The sequence below is a fragment of the Falco punctatus genome (assembly GCF_963210335.1).
Source record: "Falco punctatus genome assembly, chromosome: Z".
NCBI lineage: Eukaryota > Metazoa > Chordata > Aves > Falconiformes > Falconidae > Falco > Falco punctatus.
Window position 1 is genome coordinate 30,203,568 of NC_137586.1, and position 15,027 is coordinate 30,218,594.

The window sequence follows — 15,027 nt, forward strand, 5'->3', positions numbered from 1 at the left end:
AAAAGAACTTCAATCTTGAAAACAATCTCTAACAAACAACGTTACTTTCCTTCATGTTGCAAAATACCTCTCCTGTCTAAGACATGATAAACAAGAGTTGTTACTCTTAGATACAGAGAGGGAAACTCAGGTGAAGATATTTGGGGTGACCTGACCCCAAATTTTGACATACATTCTTATGCTCACTAGCTGACTGATTGGGGGTCAAGTCACCCTAAATCACTCAACTAGTCAGTGTAAGAATGTATAAGAATGTAAGAAGGAGCTAATTTCCTTCTGTCTTCTTCACTGACAGGTTATCTGACAACCACTTGCATGCAAATCTGCCTTCTTCACCTAGCAGAACATTTACTATAGATAAATATACACAAGCATCCTCCTCTCCCTCTTCCCACAGCTGTTACCCCCCTCTATCCTATTGTATACAACTAAATTCTGTGTAAATATCGAAATATTTCTGGTGTGAATAATAAACATCTTTAAAATATATTCTTATTTTAAAACAAACCTATGCTATTGTAGTCCTTATTATATACTGCATATTACAGATAGCTTATTGTATCTATATAATATATTAACGTATCCATATAACATATACATGCACTTTAAAGCATGGTACAGCTCTAAATTCTGTTTTACTATATTTTTAAAACATTAGGACTTATTTTGCTCAAAGAAACACATTAGCTCTATAAAGAATTATACATGGAGAGATTAAAATGCTCACCTTTATCCATATTTCCAGGAGACACAGCATTTAAATCACCAAACTGCAAAATAAACAATAAAAAAATTGGACACAGTCTTAAGTAAATGTGAACTTCTGATTATCTTTGATGAAGCAGATCTGCACTCCACTGGTCTAAGGCTATCATTCAAACATGATCTTGGCTGCAGCCACATCCACAGTACAGCAATTAATTTTCCATTCCATCCTAGTCTTGTGCTTATTAAGACAATTATCACTAAGTAAACCCTCAAAAATTAAAAAGGGAACTACAAACTCTTTTAAGATTACTTCATCAGGGCCTCTGTTGCTTGAAGTGAGCTATTTCTGTGTTATGTAAAGACATACATTATCACAGATATCCATTATGAACTGCCAATATTTAAACGAAGAGGTGTTTTTTTAAATTTTCCAGAGACAAATTTAATTGGGCTGGAACAAAAATTAAGGTCTGTCACAGTGTTACAAATCTACCTGTGAGGTAGATGAAAGGCATTGCTTAGAAAGGGTTTACAATCTGGTAAACTTCTCTATTTACATCAAAAAAAATCTCCAAAAAATTGCTCAAAAGCTAGATGTATTACCTCTCTTTCCTTCCCTGAATTCTCTAAGTTTCTTTTAAATAAGAATTGGCAAAGCAAAATGCCATCAATTAATCTCAAATGAAAGAAGTACATTATTTAGATAAATACATTTCTAACTATAAATGATGATACTACTCTTTTCCAGAAGAATTTTGCCAATACCAGTGTTCAAAGTTGGGACAAGAGGAAGAGAAAAAACTGAGAATGCTTTTCTCAGCTGCAGCACCAGTTTATACCGTCTTACGGTGTTTGTCATATCATAGTCTTAGACTTCCTGATTTTATTTCAGCCACAGTCACTGAACACACAGAAACATAAAAAGACATGCATTTTACGAGTATTTGCTATTTATATTCTGTACCTCTCACCTCCAAAGCTTTGAGTTACTTACTTCCTCTTAGTATCTCCATCTTCAGTCTAAATAAACTTTTTAGAAGAACAATACTGCATTTATGCCTAACATATACAATATTTGTTAATTGTTAATTGTAATATCGTTTTATTACATATAATAACATATATATAATAAAAATAATAAAATGTAATATAGTTTAGAAGAGAAGAAACGTAGTAACTGTATACTTGTGTAGTACCTTACTGCAAATATAAGGCAGAGATTAAGCAAATATACTACTGGTGGGTCGCTAAGCAGAAAGAGTGTTACTTAGTTTTCTGAAACACATCATGCCGCGTGATATAAAAACATTTGACAAATAAAGCTGAGACATTTCCAATTTCTCTTGAATGTACAGCATCTATTTGTAGTATTTAACAAGCTTATGTATCTTGAGAGAAGTATGATACCTGATGCCAAATGAACTCACAAAATGACTTGCAATTTATTGGTAACATAGAAGATACAGTGACTCCCAAGTGTAAAAATGTATCAAATTTGTCCCATTAACTACCTAACATATTTTCAAATATATCAATTTTCCAGCCCTTTTGAAGTGTCATTCTTTCACGACAATTCATATATTCCTCACCACCTCACTCAAAATGAAAGGTTAGATGAACTACTGGGGGAAAAAAAAAAAAAAAAGAAGGATGAAAGAAACTTAGCCTTGCAGATGCCAAAGATAAGTATAAAACCTGGTTATAAATTGAGACTCTTGTTCTGCTTTTTAACCCAATAATCTTTGAAACATGTATGAAAATTAACTGTGTTGCAAACGTCTATGTATGTCTAGGTTGAGTTTATTACATGTATGTGAACAACACCATACAAGCCAAAATTCTGCATGTCAGCCATCCTCAAGCCAGTGGGGGTACTCAGCTCACTTGTGTTAACATTTGTGTGGGAATTCAAAATGTGTGCAAATACATGTAAACAGATCTATGTAAACAACACTTTCCTATTACTCTGTTCTTTTGGGTTTTTTTTCACATAAAATACTCAGTTCTCAAAAACTGGAAAAAGGTTGTGTATTGATCAACATTTTTCAAACTATGGATGTGAATCTGTATGCAGATCTGTAAAGAAGCAAGCTCATTTGGAAATAATTGGTTGTTAGAATTCAATGTGGTTTTAGTACCCTGACAACCAATGAAACATGTTTGAAACTGTTGTATATGTTTGTAACCCAATCTATTGTTGTATTCCAGAACATCCTAATCCTACAGCTCCACATAAATGTTTTAAAAATTTGCAGACACATATCCGAATTCACCACTAAATCTATCAATCTAGTTAGTCTCTTACATATTATCTTACCTCTCCCATAACTGCAATAGGTGTCTCTCCTGTTGCCTGAGCAACACGATGTTCTACTAAGTAAAACATGTATTCATCGTAAAGCAAGCGGATCAGATGAAAAGAGCCAAAGCTAGCAGCACTGCGCAAGGTTAAATCTCGAATCACCATTGAGCTATTCAAAAATAGAAAAATATATATATTTATGTATTATATGTCACAGTCACTTTAACACTTATCCATGTAGACATTTCACCTCAAAACCAATATTCTCAAAAGTAACATTATCCACAAATGTCTGATGTATGGTGTCTTCAGAAAGAGATGTCCAGGAAAGGCAAGCATTTGCTTTTCTCCTTTCTCTAAAGATATTGTTGGATACCACATTATGTAAGAAATGACCAGATAGTTTTGTTTTCAGTTTTTCTTTTGATATATGCATAACTACCAAACTTAAGTGTGTATAAAACCCAACTTGAAATAAAACTTTGTGGAAAACATAAAAAACTAAAATGGTAAGAAAATTATTATTCAATTTTAAACTAATGCTTAAATAGTGTCTGTTGTGTCCACCTTCTCAATACAAAGGTTTTAACTGCCAAGATTTTAAAACTTTGAAACTTAAAATTACAAAAAGATAGGCTTGTGTGTATGTATTATATTGACAAATTCTGGTATCTTCAGCAAGTAGTTGCTACAGTCATTTTCAAAGAACAAGGTTTACTCTGATAACTGTTTCAATAAGCAGCTAACATGGAATGCTTGCTTAATGTTCTTTTTACACATTAAAACCAGGTTTTGTCTTCCTTCTCTAGTAAACATAGCTACCACAGTGGTTTAATAAATCATAGTAAGTCTAGTGGGTTAATAATTGTGAGTTATTCAACCCCAAAATTTCACACTATGTTTCTAACTCAGGACAAAATGCCACTTGCATTCATTTGCACGTGGCCTTTAAAACAATAAACAAGGCTCAATTAAGGCTGACTTGCAATTAGCCTTGAGTTCAAGGTTAACAACAGTATTCTGAAAAAAAATGCACGTTTTTTGCAACTTAGCGAGCCACTGTTTGATATTACATCTGTCAACTTTACTATAGTGAAAAATTCAGAAAATAATAAAATAGTTAGAATGTTTTAGAAGCTTATAAATACTACCTGTAGAAAGACCATTTTAACAGAAATTGCCGTGCTGCTTTAGGAAAGCTGGGTCTTCCTTCATATGGTTTCAACGCTTGCATCATTACATTATCAAGCCAGGCAGCCCACTGCTCCAGAGTGCTCTGCTGTTGAAGAGTCATCTTGAAATCTGTTTCTAGTCTCTGAACCATGTTGTCATCACACTGGCACACCCAGGAAGCCTGCTCCTGTTACAGCACATGGCAACTCTTGAATTAACAATACATAAGCTGAGGCACAGAATGTTATTCTTTCTCAATTAATCAATTCAATGGGTGAAAAGGACAAAACCCACTTTCTAGACAAATCACGAAACAGTTTTTATTTCTATGTCTATCATAATTCTATTGGAAGCAAATGGGTGGGAAAAGCATAACATTAAAAGCAGACATCAAATAAAGAAATTAGAACAAACAATGGAAACAGCACAAGTATGTAGTAGTTTTCTACATTCATTTTCAAAAAAGGCTTCAACTTTCCTCATTCATCATTTTTCTACTGATATATTCAGGACTTGTTTTTTCGGGGACTACAGGCAGGGCAAGCAGGAAGAACAGTTATATGTGGGGCTAAAGTAAAAAAAGAAATAGCAAAAAATCAAGTGCAAGTTTCCTTTTGTTTTGAAGAAGTTAAGCTTAACGACAATTTCTGTTATAGCATCGTATAAAATAAAACTTTCTGTGTAAAAAAGGATTGTTTTGTTTGCTAACTATATGCAGCAATAGATAACACATTACTTAAAGTACAATGTAAACTGCATACCAATGGAAAAACACACTCCGCATACAATAATAAGCGATTTAGTCAGCGTTATCAAGTTTAAATAAGGTTAGCTGGTCAATTCAGCAACTGAGACAAAAATAAAGCCTCACTAACTGCAAGCCATGCCCTTAAAACTCTAGCTATCGTGTGCCAAGTTAACACCTCATTCACAGACTCTGTTAACATATTACAATACTTAATATACTGTATCTTTGGTCAAGTACTGTTGACTGACTTTTGTTAAAGATTATTAACAAGTACGTTAAAGCAGTCATTCACAAGGAAAAGACACAACATAGAACTACCAGTAATCTGGAACATTTCACTTTGCTGGGCATAAGGAAAAAGATACATTTCCTCAGAGGAGCAGAAACAAGTGGACAAAGTAAGCTTTGTGAAAATATATTCCATAGCTAACTGGAAACTAGTTCTGATCTGTACTAATCCAATCACTCAGGAGATCTTGTAAATTTAAGCATAGGCATTAGACAGAAGTATACTAACGGTACTGTCTTTGGAACAGTCTCTACTGAAAACAATGTTGTATATTTAACAGCTTTTAGAGACTTTCAGCAGCCACACTACTATCTGAGATCTAATTCTAAGCTATCATTTATGCTATTACTAAGATATCATTCATGGTACTCATTCTAAGAATGTATTTGCTCTATATTTCCATACAAGTTGGAAGAATATGTGCACTTCAAGACAGTAAATGGAAACGGATAATGGTTCTGAGCTCTTACTTTCCTGAAGTGTAAGCTGCCACGGTTGCAATGCATCACTGAATATATGAATCAGAAAAATATTCTCACTTCACTTTCTTGATAGAATAATGACAGCTAATAATAAAGTTCAAAATCATAGAGGAAATAACACTTTTTTATTATTTAAAAATCCCTGTTATTTAAAGCTACATTTTACCTGAACATTGGCAAAATCAACACGGTTAAGATCATTGAGCATCTGATTGATTTGAGAAGTATTTTGAAGCACAGCACGAGCTGCTTGAGCCAGGTGATTAAGAGATGTGTATCTTCGCAGAGTCTGGGCAAAGGCACTTACAGCGGCAACCTATGAAGAAAGGAATTTATTTTTAAATATTGTACTCTTTTATCTGTAGATTAATTCTACAGATTTGAGTCTTTTATCTTCATTTTAATATTCTCTATTAATGAGTCCTTGTATGTGAATTATGTCCATGTGGCAGATAAAATGATTTCTTCCTTATAATTTTTTGACAAAAGTTATTTCCTCTCCCATTATTTGATACTTGATGCTAAACATGAAATTTAGCATTAAAGTTGAAATGCAACTGCTTTTAGATGCTACTGCCCACTGGGTCTGCCATTGCAAGAATAATACTGCAACAACTTTGTCTACCTTGGTTTGTATCATCCTCTGTGGAATATTGTTCATGGCATTTGAAAGCCAACCTTCAAGGCTTTTTGCAAAATTGCGAATGGCTTGGGTCAAGGCACCTGTGCATTAAAGAATAAAAACAGAATGAAAAGAAAGCAATGTACCTGTCTTGAAATGTTTTGCATCCTCAGTACTTAGGTACTCAACATTCAGGTCTGCTGCTTGCACTTACTAAAAGACAAATCCAGTCTAGGTTCGGAGTGCCTCATTTGGATATAGATTTTGTAATAATTATGTCAGTTTTCACATAATAAGCAGTTCTGACTTCCTCACCTAACAATCTTTCAAGGCATTTGTGACCACCAGTATAGTTTCAGGCACTCCTATAGAATAAATCTGCAATTTCAGTAGTTGTTGTGATGGACATTTCCATCACAAACTTTCAGCTTTCCATTTCATCCAAGAACCTCTTTATAAGAGCAAAGCTCTGGCAAAAATTCCAGTTATTGGAATACTGCAGTTTCCTCAAATAAGCCCAAAGTAACCTTAAGCCATGTCATAGTACTGCTTGTTTCGGTTTTAAATAACAAAATCCAATATGCAGTGCTTAAGGATATCATCAATAAGCAAGATACAGGAGTGTGTTTCACTGATAGAAAATGAGATTATTCAAATGGCTGTGTAATCCATCTGCACTTCTGTTTCTTTCTATCCACCCACAGAACTGCTGAGTGGCTGACCGAGATTTAGAGAGAAATTTAAGCAGCCCCTACAGCAATCTGCACTACTCAAAATATACTTCTTAATTTTTCACAGGAGGAGCACAGAAAGTATTTTCATAAGGAACTACACTTGGAAAAGAGGAAGTCATTATCTCCTGAGTAGTAGAAACATCGCCTTCCCATACCTACCACTTGCTCATTGACATAATAGCATCTACTCAAATGGCTGCAAAAAGGAGGAGGCAGAAAAAACCTACAGGTTTCCAAAGACCTGCAGAGAATGAATGCAACTACAGAAATGAAGAGGAAAAAACTAGAAAGAGGAAATAATAATTACTTTCAAAATATTTTAGCTACATATGAGAAGGAAACAGTCCAAGTAAAGATGACTGGATTCCTTTTATAAGGCTGAATACCCTGGCAGAGTAAGAAAATCAATGCTGATAGAACTTGTCTTTAAAAAATGTTCTTTTACTGTTTTAATAACTGATGATCCTTTTTTTAGAAAAGTTTTCTACTAGGACAGTAAATTTACTAAACAAAAATGTATTCTTCATGACATCTTCTTAATGCCTTCAAATTTGCAGTGATAAAGCAGCAGAATCCATATCAGTAATTTGTATAACTGACCACACATTTGGACACTTAGCTGAAATCTCACAATTAGATGAACAGGTGTTTTCCCCCCTTGAGGTTTCAATATGAAGAACAAGCCTTTTTTTTAAATCCTGTCAATCACCTAGCTCACTTGTGCTGCTTTCTAAACTATTTCTGTGCACTTACTAAATAACCATGTATTCACTCACATTTTTTACCAATAAAACAAGAAAATGCTAAGTGGAAAGAATAACGTAAAACCTGTATTAATGATAATTAAGACATTTAAGGAAAATATTACTGCTTTTTTGCTTCTAATATGCTTATTACTTTTTCACCCAACCATATTTTACAAAATTATTTGCATCACTGTAATGCTCATCTCCTTTAAAAGTAAATACGGAGAAGCAGATCAGATCTTAAGAATGGCCTTTAACCAAGATGAGAGAGGAGCAAATGAAAGCAATTCTAAGTTCTGGAGAAAAAAGCAGCTAAAGTAGATAATCAGGCATCAGTATTGTATAGTACAACCATGAATTTCTAATGGACTTTGGAGATATCTTATTAAATATAGAATTTTCTCATACTTCATCCTTAAATACACACCTAGCCATTACCAAAACCTTAAGTACCAATATCCTCAAAGCCTTCTTTTAAGTTCATCTGGCTACCATAGAAAAATGAGAAAATACTTTCAAAGAATCACATGATGAGTGTGGTGCAAAGTAAATGGCCTGAGAGAGTCAAGTGTTACTACACACACACACACACTGATGTTGCAGTGGCAGTTACCATTAGAAAATCTCATTCAAATAAGCACCTAAAAAGCTCAAATTCTCAGCTGCAAACCCTCTGACATGCAAATCTCATAAAAACAAGGCTTTACAGTCTTTCCAGTACTTTAAATTTTTGTCTGCCTGGAACTGTGTAATATGGTGTGGAAATATGTTTAGCATAAATTCTCCACCTCTGATAGAAACTAACTCACAGGCAAATTTGTTACTGTATGTTCTGTCACTTGTGAAGGTGGAAAAAGTCCACTCTAAAACATAATAGCTCTGTTCTGTTGCCAAAGACATGAGATAATTATGGCCCTTATTCCTGACCAAATGGACAGCTTTTCTATTTTCTTAGGAAAAGGAAATTTTCTGTTTTATACACTGCAATTCTTCATTCATTCTGTGGGTGCTAAATATTTCAGCTGACAAATTTAACATAGAGGTAAAAATAAAACAATTTTTTCCTGAACAGTCTTTTTTTTTTCTACTCCAGTAATAGGTATCAAACAACTGAGTAGCACAGTGAGACTTTTCTAAAAAGAAAAAACACTGAAAATCTAGACATGAAAAACAATAAACCTTAAAAAATTATATGCTTACTTCAAGCACTTTCCAAATAAATGCTTATCCCTTTTTTGAGCAACTGCTGTTGATATCCTTGCATTTATTCAGGAAAAAAACCCATAAACATGCCTTTGAGAAAGGATTTACGGCCCCTGTTCCTCTACAGAGTCCAAACTTTCCTATAAACTGCTACTTTCCAACAGAAGATGATGAATTTGTCTACTTCACCCAGCTCTGTTTCTGTCATAGTAAACCATTAAGCACAATTTTAAGCCTTTACTTGGTCTCCTGTAATGGCTGGAGATAATTCAAAAGCAAAAGTTCAAAAGACAGTAATATTTTAAATATTGAACAGTGAAGAGAGAACTTGTATGGAGCATCATTACAGGAAAGCTGACTAGAAAAAGCCATTTAGTTAGCTGGTCCTAAAGACAATAGTCTTCCAAAGGTAGCTAAGTGGTTGGACTTTTGAGCAGAAAACCACTGGACTGTTCACAAAATACAGGCAGAAGTCGAATTTGTTCTGGAATCTGATAATGCATTTGCATCAAGAAGTCTGATAATCATCCCCAAACCAGGAACGTCAAACACAGTAGATGTGAATTATTCAAATATGACTGGTAATTCTAGAAAGAAAGAACTTGCAGGAAAAGGACCTAATGCCTGTAGTTACTAATACTGAATGACTGTGTCCCATTTTCTTGAAACCCTGTACTGGTAATGCCCAATGCATCTTATGAAACAAGGCAGGAAGACACCACAAGCTAAGGAACTATCAGATAAAAACTTCTTTACAGACTGCCAGGCTGTGCAGGAGAAGTGAAAAGCACAAGAAATGCAAGGTAAAAAACAGGTTTGATGAAAAACCATGTCTGCACCCCTTTTTCTTAAGAAAATAATATGCTTTTGAAAGAGGGAGCTTTAATTCACCCTATGAAGTGTTGTAATTATACTTATGGGGTTTATTGTGCGGTTATCCTTGCCTATTTGCTTGTGATAGACTACTCTCAAATTAGTATCTTCTCTACTGGCATTGTCATTAGATAGAAAATTAAAACATCAAACATAAACCCAATGCAAAATGATTTATACAAGTAATGGTCAATAACTGCATATATTTGAGAAAACATTCTTTTTTTATTCTGTTACATTGATTAAAAAAATACATTATGTCAATCACTACCAAGCACTTGCTCTTTCCCTAAAAAAAAAGATAAAACTGCCTTTGCAAATGGCTGACCTTTATACATTTCCAGTTCCGAATTTTTTTACATCATACCTAAGTTACTAAAACCTAATTTTATTTCACTGACAAGCAAAAAGTCAATAATATGTTTCTGCAAGGCACTACCTGCAAACATTCTTACACAGTGCTTATTACTGCTGGAGTCACTACAGTAAAGGAGGTGTTCACAGCACCACAAACTAGTTTTGTTAGCTGCAAAGCTACTTAAGGCCCTATTTTTTTATATAAATTATTTATATTATATTTTTATTATAAAAATATTAGTTCAACTCTATAAAGTGACTACTGTTTTTTCGTGGAAAGGTTATAATATATAGGAGTTACGATGCTTATAGCAGGCTGATAACATGACTTCCTTGTACTATTTAGCATAGCATATGTCAGGCAATAAATACTTTATAAAGGAGTTAACTGTCTTCACATAAATTAATTTTCTACCAAAAATAGCCATAAAAAGTACACTGCTGGAGCTCCAATGGATTCTAGTAAAAGTAACTTCGAAAAAAAAGCTCTGCTCCTGGTAATGGTTGAATGGCTGGACAGTTACTGATTCTCTCATGCATGACATATGACAAAAAGAACAATAGACTGAAATAATAAATTGGACTAAAAATTTTGACTTGATTTTTCATCACTTTAACAGCCATTATAATTGATTTCAGCAGCCACTGATTAAGGAACAAAAGAGTAACTGTCAAAAAATGGAATCGCAAAGATCATATACTTTTTTTTTCCCCAGACTAATCAAAGATTAATATAAAATGTTTAAACTGAAAACTAATGAATTTAGTGGAAGGACTGACTAACATTAGTGCACACTGGCTCAGGGCCACAGGATTTATGTCTATCAAGTAGTCCAGAGCCAGTCCAGAGCCAGAGTAAAAGGAAAACATTTTAATCTGAAAATACAACACACACAGAAAGAAGTATCTTTAGTATGAAACTGTACCTTGAAAAACCAGATCTTCCAACTGCACTAAAATCCTCAGTTACTTTTAAAATACAAAGCATACATCAACTCTCAGCACAACTCCCTACACAACAAAACTGAAGATAAATGATACACAATACTTTCCTAACTTTCAAACTTATTCCTATAGCTGCCTTGTGAGGCACAAGTCCACCACCACCACCATACACATGCATGCACAAAAATCCTTACAAAATGTTTCAGATGTTTAACTTACTAGGAATAGGTCTAAGGACATCAGGAATGAGAATCTCCACCAAAGCCTGGTACATCACATGGTCACAGTTACACATCCATTTCAGAATAGACTCATTCTTGCACAGAGTAATCAGCTTTGCTTTTGGAAGTCGACTTTCTATTTCACTCAGATTGCTGGTGTGAAAAAAATGTAGCAAATGAATAAATTATAATGCATTTACCACAGGTAAAAATCTGCAATGGGTGTTAGAATGTATTATTTTATAAAGACATCATAGATGTCTCAACCACACACAATATAACTTCTTTACACATTGTGTCACAGAGAAATGGATTTTAAAAATGCTTCTGTAGCTCTGCAGAGGTATGAATGGTCCTTTTGGTCCTTTTGGCCTAAAAGAACTGGAAAGAATACAGGGAAAAGACATCTTTACCGTAGCTGTCCAAGCAAAGAAAAAAAAAATATGGACAACACAGTAGTTTCAAGACTGCACTTTAGCATACACCCAGACTATAGAAAAAAAGGCCAGACAATATCAATTTAATTTGAAAAATTAGCATATGAAAAACTGTATTATTGCTCTGCAGGTAAAACTAATGAAAGTTTTTTTTTATTTTATTTGACACCTGTATTATGTTAACATGAAAAGCAGTAAACGAAGAGAAACATTTCCTGACCTTGGTTCAGTAATAGTAGTGCCATCAGGTGGAGCAGAGGGAGAATAGCGCCAGAAAGTTTGCCACAATTTTTCTATCAAGCTGAATTGAAGATTCACAACCACATCCAGTATTGCCTGAGAAAATAAAACACAAGTACAAACTGCCTTCTGCTCAACTTCCCCCCACTTCAAACTCCAACTAGACTCATAGTTTTTCTTCCTTTACACAGTGGAGCAAAGGCAAACTGTACATTTCTCAAGTTAGAAACAGTATCTGTTTTGATACCTTTGATACCCATAAATTATTCAGCACTATAACCTGGTGTGCACAGAGACTTGAGTAAGGCGAAGTGCACATTCATGGAAGCCTCCAGAAATGAGTATGGCCTACGTAAACATATCAGAGGAATTCATCCAAACAAAATAATTAATGCAAGACCAAAGGAAACCTGCCATTTCATTCATTTTCACAATGTACAGGTTTGAAAGTACCTTCAAAAATAATTTTAAAAGACATACTGTTCAATATCAAATGTGGCTGAAACATCTCAGTGTTTTTTTAAGATGAGAAAAAAGTTACTGCTTTTAATGTAAAAAAATATTATAGTTTAACCTGATTTATATTTCCTATTGACTAAACCAAAGATCTGCGTGTACAATCTGAAGTCTACTTTCTCAAACATGTGTGAACATACACATAATTATACTTCATTCTCCCTGTCTATCATGTATAACTTTTTTCCCACGTAAAGGGGACCCTCCAGAAAAACTTATTTCTAATGTCCTTTCAAATGAAATAAGCAAAATATCCTGAGGGAAGGTCACACATCACTGGCATGGCTGCAATATATTTGGCATTACTGTCCTGTACTGACCTTCACTAGAAATCATGAACTTCAAAAAATAAATGGTTTATAGGAAATACCTCACAGTGCTCTCGATAAAGACTCTGCAGTGATTTGATGTCTTCAAAAGTAGTACCATCTGGCAGCGAAGATATTTCAACTTCTCCAAACTCTGGAAGTACTCGAGATGCATCTGTTTCCATGACAACATAATGAAAAAGGCCTATTGTAAACGATGCCAGTTACAGTATGATTAAGAAAAAATTTAAGGATGATACAAAAGAAAGAAATTCCAAAAGGTCATAATGTGCAAAGAGAAAAGTTTTTCATACCTGTTGTATGATAAAATTGTAAAGAAATTCAGCCAGCATTTTTTAATCAAAAAAACCCCAAAATTATTCTTGAAGACATTAAAAAGATAGCACGTACATACTACATGTATACAGAAAAGCTAATGCAGATGTTTTCAGAATGTTGCAGGATGAAGGAAAATATCTATGCCAGTGTACGAAACATTAATCCTTGAACATTTTTTTTCTAGTTCAGCTGAAGTGTTTCTATGTAGCCAGGTATGATGGTGCTTAGTAGACTCAATATACATTTTTATTTGAAATTTAATAGACTTTCAAGTAGAGCCAATGTGTGCTTTTACTATTTGCCACAAATGTTCCTAGAGACAAGCTGATTTAAGAGAAAAATGCTGGACTGAAAGGTACCTGGAAAGGAAGATTCAAAACATTTTAATGCTACCATGTTCAGTAACAGCAAAATTAGGCCAAAGGATCTGGTGCTTGAAAATCTCAAGCAAAGAAGCCTACACATTCTGCAGTAGCACAGCCAGAGTATTCTTACCGGAACAAGTAAAAAAACTACTATTTGTTTCCATTACTGAGAATACATGCTGAACTGGATCAGAATCCGCAACTTGGATATTTTTAAACATTAACTTTCAGGTTCTAGTTGATAAAATTTTCCCACTTACAACACTACAGCACATTTTCAAAACAGTCCACTGGATGGTTAACTTGCATTAGTCATGCAATGCCACCACCCCCACTCACTTTTATGAAATACAATCCACTGTAGTGCATATGCAGGAAACAACTGCAATTGCAGGAACTGCAATATGCATATCTAATACTGCCAGCAACCACACTGTGATGTATACAACATTAAATATATCACACAAATATAGAATTTGCAATTTTTTTCTTTTATACTTATATAATGCATATTAAATATAAAGCTCACAACAAAGAACATGTAATTTAAGTGCCTTTTTATTCTGTTGTGTAGGAATTTCAAAGAGGGCATGGCAACTTTAGAAGCAACTATTGTATTTCTGTGACTTGATCTTCACAGTGATAATGAAGTTCATTTCATTTACACAGCTGTATAAAACCTGCTTTCATACCTAGAAACTGTTGATGATGTTGACTTTGGGCAATTACAGTTTGTTCAACAGATGTGCCTGTCTGTTGACCACTTCCTGTGAAGCCATCTGCAACTCCATCCACTTTCTGCATAGCCTTATACCTACAAAAATACCAAGTACAAAATATCCTTTCTGTTCACTTCTTCATAAAAAAGATCATACAATCTATGTTTGCTCTGATTTCTCCATCTTGAAATAAAATACTGAGGAAAAGTAACAAAAGAATTTTCACATTTTTATTTTATTTGTAAATAACAATTACTAAGGGAAGCTAGAGGACTAACAATGCACTACCAATTTCATGAAGGTGATATTACAGTACCGCTACCAATTTCTTGTGGAATTTAGTTTAGGAACAGCATACCATAAGACCTGCTAATTGACACCAAAAATAATGAAATCTTCCCCTTTCTGAATAGCTTGAATTCACAATATGTATTGTAACTCAACATGAATTATGCAACTCAAAAATAATATTTCATTACCTTAAGAAAAAACAACATTACTGTCTGAGGATAGTGAAAGACTTTTCAAATCCAACAAACTTCCCTCATAAGCACAGAAGGCCTGAGAAGATAATTGGAAACCTAAACTCTTCACTGTCAGTTCTCAGAATCTTTTATAAAGGACAAAAATCAAAATTATACAAATGGGAATGCTGGTTTGGATGGTGAAGTGTTGTTTCGACAGTCTGACAGGCTCAAGA

At 34.1% G+C, this 15,027-nt stretch overlaps 1 protein-coding gene across 4 annotated transcripts in view; it reads right to left on the bottom strand.

Annotated features, from left to right (window-relative positions):
* Window positions 1-15,027, bottom strand: part of RFX3 (regulatory factor X3) — a 129,159-nt gene that overhangs the window by 7,149 nt on the left and 106,983 nt on the right. For all 4 annotated transcript variants that reach the window (XM_080372304.1, XM_080372305.1, XM_080372306.1 and 1 more), the window contains 9 exons: window positions 14,301-14,422; window positions 12,967-13,079; window positions 12,061-12,176; window positions 11,402-11,556; window positions 6,328-6,425; window positions 5,869-6,018; window positions 4,162-4,370; window positions 3,026-3,179; window positions 728-770 (listed from right to left, as the gene is read on the bottom strand). In XM_080372304.1, the coding sequence (XP_080228430.1) occupies window positions 728-770; window positions 3,026-3,179; window positions 4,162-4,370; window positions 5,869-6,018; window positions 6,328-6,425; window positions 11,402-11,556; window positions 12,061-12,176; window positions 12,967-13,079; window positions 14,301-14,422 (1,160 nt within the window). The remainder of the gene's footprint in view (window positions 1-727; window positions 771-3,025; window positions 3,180-4,161; window positions 4,371-5,868; window positions 6,019-6,327; window positions 6,426-11,401; window positions 11,557-12,060; window positions 12,177-12,966; window positions 13,080-14,300; window positions 14,423-15,027) is intronic.